The 5,968-nt window shown below is 42.4% G+C and overlaps 2 protein-coding genes across 2 annotated transcripts; one reads left to right on the top strand and one right to left on the bottom strand.

The window, feature by feature from the left end:
• Positions 1-1,089: 1,089 nt before the first annotated feature.
• On the top strand, positions 1,090-4,277 carry LOC104628762 (snRNA-activating protein complex subunit 3-like). Its single transcript, XM_010297444.1, is given in 4 exon segments — positions 1,090-1,186; positions 1,189-1,249; positions 2,249-2,356; positions 4,091-4,277. Coding segments are annotated over 4 exon segments (357 nt in total). The 5' UTR covers positions 1,090-1,146; the 3' UTR covers positions 4,239-4,277.
• A 984-nt stretch (positions 4,278-5,261) lies between these two features.
• LOC104628763 (putative uncharacterized protein DDB_G0271982) lies at positions 5,262-5,913 on the bottom strand (the record flags this gene model as incomplete). The annotated part of the gene is made up of 2 exons (XM_010297446.1): positions 5,262-5,282; positions 5,662-5,913. Coding segments are annotated over 2 exons (273 nt in total), but the record flags the coding sequence as incomplete, so codon positions are not given.
• Positions 5,914-5,968: the final 55 nt, after the last annotated feature.

Genomic DNA, 5,968 nt, shown 5'->3' with positions numbered 1-5,968 from the left:
ATGTAGACGTGGCACTTCGGGACATGTTTTATGGTTTTGACTTCATGATCTTTTTAAGTGCCTTCCCTGGTTATGATGACCACTGAAAGATTTGCCTGTGATGTAGAGGATGGGTCAGATAAACAAGCAGCTCAGCTGTGTAGAAAAGTCAGTTGTTCTGCTCAGTCTTGAAAATATACCGAATGCCTTCATGGTAAAGTCAACAAGGGGACTATGTGACTGTTGGGAAAAGAAATCTGAGATGACATTGCCGAGAGTCTCGGGTATCTCTTGTTTGGAACTATAGCTCACACTGGTTGAGCACAAGTCGTATCCATTTAAACTATACATAGTAGTTTATTTTAAGGAAGTGTGGGCTTGCTGGCATGCTAGTGAGATTTAGGAGATCAAGATGTTAAAATGGATCGTATGGAAGAGCTGTGAGTTTGGACTCTGTTCTTGTTATGCCAGACTTGGTGTGTGATATCAGACAAATTAATTATTTTGCTCCTTTTCTTTCTGTCCATGAGCAACAATCATCTTCATGGAAGTGCTTGTGCTAACATACTTGGTTTGTAGAAGTGAAATGCGTTGTATGTAGGAGTGTGCTGAAAATTCAAGAAATAATTGTGACAGTGGCCAGTGCCCTTCCAGTGCTAAATTTTGGAAATGTAACTGTGCAGCTGTCAGCTCTGCGTTCTCCTTGGCAAAAATAAAAAAAAAAAAAGCTTTTTAATACCTTAGAACTAAGTTATTGACCAAAGGAGCAAAAATTGCCTGCTGGTAACTTGAATTATTGGAATGCTTGAGAAAAGTGTTGTGCTGCAAACAACCTGAGCTGGGTGGGTGCCATCAGGAGCACACACTCTGACTAGAACTCCTCGGGAAGCTGCCTGTTGGGCATTTAAAGGCAGGTGTTCCACAGTTCTGTGGGCGTGTGTATTGCTGTGAAATTACCTGAAATTATTAGAAAATGTTGTGAACTCTTTTGATTTCTGTCTTTTTAACTGTGTCCCAGTGAACAGTTTTGCATGTCCCCCCAGGCCTTCGTTTTCTGTTCATTCACCATTATAGCATTGCTACACTGATGACCTTTCTGTTTTCAGAACAATTATTGAGTGGTCAGAATCTCATGACAGAGGCTATGGAAATCTTCAGTCTGCTAAAATGGAGGACTACACATTTAATGATTTGTCCCTCAAAGTTGGTTTCCCTACCTTTTCTGCCACCAAGGGGACTGTGAGCACATAGTTATCATCACAGATATAAGGTAAGCTACTGGTCTTTGTGAGTCCTTAGGCAGTTGAAAGCAAGCTTTCTGTGGACATACTTAAGACATTAAATGCTGAATATTTGTTAGACTAACTTTGAGATTATTCTACTTCCTTCTGGAGGACCCCTACCTCTGCAGGGAAGAAAGTAATCTCCCTTGCATTTTCTTTTAAACAATTTGTCTGCATAAAAAGAACGCTTTCTAACTGGCATAGCATGACTGTGGTATGAGACGAACCGCACCCACATTGAAAAGCCATTTCTATATGGAGCCAATGTGTGGCAGATTTATGTACTGATTCTGGAGCACCAGGGAGTAAAATGCTGTTAATGGCTTTGGCTCAAGTCAGCTGGACTTGTTAGTTTAGACTTGGTGCTAAGGGGTAGGAACTGGAAAGAGAACAGGCATGAAAATAGTGGGCTGAAGTGGACAGGCAAGGGAGTGAAGGAAGAGATGATAGTAGTTGTGAGGTGGGAACCACATTGACAGTAGAACTATTGTGTATGCTCTGTTCAGTGAGTAATGGGTAGAGGGAGCACTCCTCTGATTGTCTGTAGTGGGTGACAAATCATTTTGAGTTCCCAGAAGCCTGATGTATCTAAGCGTTGTTAGTAAATCGTGCCTCCCAAGAGGAATACAACCCAAAGAAAAGCATAGACTTTGCAAGTACATGATCTCAGGATTATGAGCCTCTAAACGTTCACCTGGTCATGTTTTTGCCTGTTAGTCTATGTAGGAGATAAAAGCTTTGAAAAGACCATCTGAAGGAGATGGTCTGAAGACTTTTACTCCTGACCATAAAATCCACCTATGGTGCAATTAGCAGTCTGTCTCCAGGTCTTCATCTGTGTTAAGAAATGCTAAGCAGAAATCTAGTCGTAGTTTACACAGGAATTTAAATCATGCCTTATCTTCAATGTTCATGCTTATGTTCACATAAATTCCAATGTGGCTGAGACTTTATTGTATTTTTTGTATTTATTTATTTCCCTTAAGGCTCATTCATCATGATGACTGCCTGGACAGAAACCTATATCCCTTGCTAATCAAGAAACACTGGTTATGTACCAGAAAATGCTTTGTGTGCAAAATGTATACAGCCAGGTACACTACATTTTCAATCCTTTTAAGTTGTCTTCTTAAGTAGGTGCTGCAACTAACTTTAAAAAAAAATAATCAAAGCTCTGCATGTATTTCATAAGGTGTGTGAATAATGCAAGTGTTCTGAGATCTTAATCTTCAGGCTGTTGTCCTCTCCCTACCCAGGAAAAGGCCTCCTGCATGTAGCATTCATTGGAGATGATGATTCAGGATGATCAAAATAACTGAAATGAAGAGGTTAATTATTTGGCTCAGCTTCTTTTCCATATGTAGAGCTCAGCTCTTAATCAATTACTTCTGAAAATCTTACTTTTGGGGGAAAATGCTGCATTTTTTCCCCTATGACAAGACATGTGATTCAAATTCATTTGCCAGAAGTCATACAGGGCTTTCATTGTATCTAGCATCTAAGTAAAGGGAAGCGTGGATCTGTCCAACCTTAATATAGTAAAATCTAGAGATTTTTTAAAAGGCATGTAGCTTTTCCCACAGGTAAACTCCTAACTTCTGCCTGAGAACTCTGTGCGTGTAGGTGTACTTGAAGGAACTTTTTGTGATGCACACATTTTCTGCAGTTAAGAGAGCAGAATGTAAATTCAGTTCTCTCTATAAGCTTTAGTGCTGTTTACACAGACATGAGAAAGCCTTTTAATAGACACAGTAGAAATGTCTCAAAAGGAGTTCTACAGGCTAGGCTAGGCTGCTTGATTTTACAGGTTTATTTACAACAGCGCCCGCTCCCCTTTTGTTCCCCCAGGGCAGCTTACACTTAGCTGCTGTTTGGCACAGCAGCTGTGTCCCTGTTATCTTGCTTGTTTGGCCTTAGGCTTCCCTGGAATCAGGCAAAGAGCCAATTCCCCTCCTGGTGGGAGCGCATCCTAGTGTTCCTAGCAGAGCCCCTAGGATGCCTTCACGAGTGACTATATAATCTGTGAGACATTTGGCCATAAGGGGAGATGGAGCCAAAGGATCAATATGGGGGAAAGATGGGATGGGGAGGGCATTTTAATTCAATGCATTGAATTAAAACCAGAATTAAGCACTAAGTTTAAGTGTGGAGATGCTAAACCACGGATAGCAGGGCTGCTTTGACTGGCTGTTCTGCATATTCTAATCTGTGCAGGTAGCATCTTTAATCACTAGAGGCCTTAAGCTGTCATGGCATCTGTGTGCTACCAAAAATTAATTGCTTGGTGACATGGCAGGCCCTCCCTTGTGCTAGCGGCTGTGTTCATGTTCACTTCAGTGCTTGCTGGAGTGCGCGGCAATCCTCTCCTTGTCTTGTCTGTGTCATCTGGGCCCTTCTTTTAGACTGTAAATGGATTTGGTTATTACTCAGGGTAATTTGGGTCAGTTACACATCTGATCTGTATCACAGCTTCTTACCTTAAGGTAAAACAGATTTATGTCCATAGAGTAGACAGAAGATTCCTGTTTGGTTTTTTTTTTTTATGCCCTGTGTCAGCTACACAGGTTCAAGGAGTTGCTCAGCAAAAGCTGCTCTAGCAGTGTAAGATAACAGCTGGGATTGGCACTGATTGGGTGTGGAGTTCGGAAACGAGCTCTATGCCTGGGATGGGAGGTACGAAATAATGGTAGTACCTGCTCAGTATAACATTATTACTGATGTTTGCTGCTGCCATCCCGAACTCTGAGTAAAATGTTGAGAAGTTTGTCAGAAATATGGATTTGTGACATTTGGACTCACATGGAAAACACTTGTCTTGTAACCTGCAGGTGGGTAACCAATGAAGACAGTCTGGCACCAGAGGATCCTTGTTTCTTCTGTGATGTTTGTTTTCGCATGCTCCATTACGATGCGGAAGGCAATAAACTGGGGGAGTTCCTTGCATATCCTTATGTCGATCCTGGGATTTTCAACTGAAACTGACATGAGCCATCATGAATTCAGTGAACTACATTGGTGAATCTGGTGCCCTGACAAAACAGCTTGAGTTTTGAGTGTACAGCAGGGTTTTGTGTTAGGCTTTTAATCCTCTCCCCTGAGGTGGAAGGAGCGCTTTGCACTTGAAGTCTTTCTAGTGTGCTTTTATGGTGTGATTTTAAAAGGTATGTTAGCATGGAAAAATAACCTCAGACATCTACTTCATTTGAAACAGGTAAATTTTTAATACAATTTGACAACAATATAGTAGTTTGGAGACTATGGACTCTACACCTACAGATGTTTAGAGACAGAATACCTTGCAAAACCAGTTGTGATTTTGAGAAGTTCTGTGCATCCAAGGCTCCGTTAACCACAAAGAGAACGTGGTCTTTGGGGATCTTACCTTGAAAACTCTGGCAGTTGTCATCTCTGAACAAGGGTGGATGGCACTGAGTTTGTGGGGAGGAGAATGCTTTCTGAGAGAGGAGCTCAGAGTGCTTGTTATGTTTTAAGGCTTTTCCTGCAAACAGGGGTTCTTGCATTTGTGAGCAGCTGCAGCCCGTGCATTCAGATCACTGAACTGTAGCCTGCCTTTCAACTAACTTTGTTAACTGTTTACAGTGCATGCAATTTTAATAGTTCATGAAGTACTGTTCATTGTGCACTTCTTTTGTTAGTATCATTCTGTTACTGTATTGTTGTTTTTTATTAAAACATGACCAATTTGTACTTGCTAGTCTGATGTTATGTTGAAACTGTGCTTGCCAAGACAGAATATACTTTTCTAGTGCCTTGATTTTTAAAGTCGTCTGGAATTCAGAGAATTTTAGTGGAGCTCTTTGCTGTTTAGGAAACCTAAGTAGCACTAACTGCTTTTCTTTTGATAGCTGCAGCTAATTCTCAAAAAGTGCCTTGTTCTGGCTGGTGTAAAAGACAGCCAACTCTGATAACCTGCATACAGAAATGTATTTGACAGATTGAATTCTATTCAGGTCCTGTGGCTGCAGATCCTGCAAGTGCTTACTTGATCATCTTAGATGTCTTGAAACAAAAGTGTCATTTGCAGGACATTTGCCGGACACCATCACTCACTGCTTTCTGGTGGTGTATAAGGTCATGTGAATATAAATCTGTGGGGTTTTTTAGGACAAAAAAAAGGTTTTATTTTTTCTGTCTTTTAAGTCAGCCAGCTGTTGGCCTGTGTATTTTGAAAACAGAGTAGTGAACCAAGCACTTACCACAGCAGGTGGTGGTAGTTCTCTTATCCTTCAGGAATCTGCAGAAGAGGGAGTGCCCTGCCCACCTGTTGTGGTTTAGCCCCAGCCGGCAACTAAGCACTACGCAGCTGCTCACTCACTCCCCCTCCCGCAGTGGGACGGGGGAGAGAATTAGAAAAAAAACTTTGTGGGTTGAGATAAACACAGTTTAATTTCTTTCGCTCTTTCTTTCGCTCTTTCTTTCGCTCTTTCTTTCGCTCTTTCGCGCGCTCTCGCTCTTTCGCGCGCTCTCGCTCTTTCGCGCGCTCTCGCTCTTTCGCGCGCTCTCGCTCTTTCGCGCGCTCTCGCTCTTTCTCTCTTTCTTTCTCTCTCGCGCTCTCGCGCGCTCTCGCTCTCGCTCGCTCTCGCTCGCTCTCGCTTTCGCTCGCTCTCGCTTTCGCGCTCTCTCGCGCTCGCTCTCGCGCGCTCGCTCGCGCGCGCTCTCTCTTTCTCTCTCTTTCTCTCTCTTTC

Source organism: Phaethon lepturus, unplaced genomic scaffold (assembly GCF_000687285.1).
Source record: "Phaethon lepturus isolate BGI_N335 unplaced genomic scaffold, ASM68728v1 scaffold42851, whole genome shotgun sequence".
NCBI classification, from domain to species: Eukaryota; Metazoa; Chordata; class Aves; order Phaethontiformes; family Phaethontidae; genus Phaethon; species Phaethon lepturus.
Note: the sequence above shows the minus strand (reverse complement) of the source record. Positions and strands in the feature narration are given on the sequence as shown.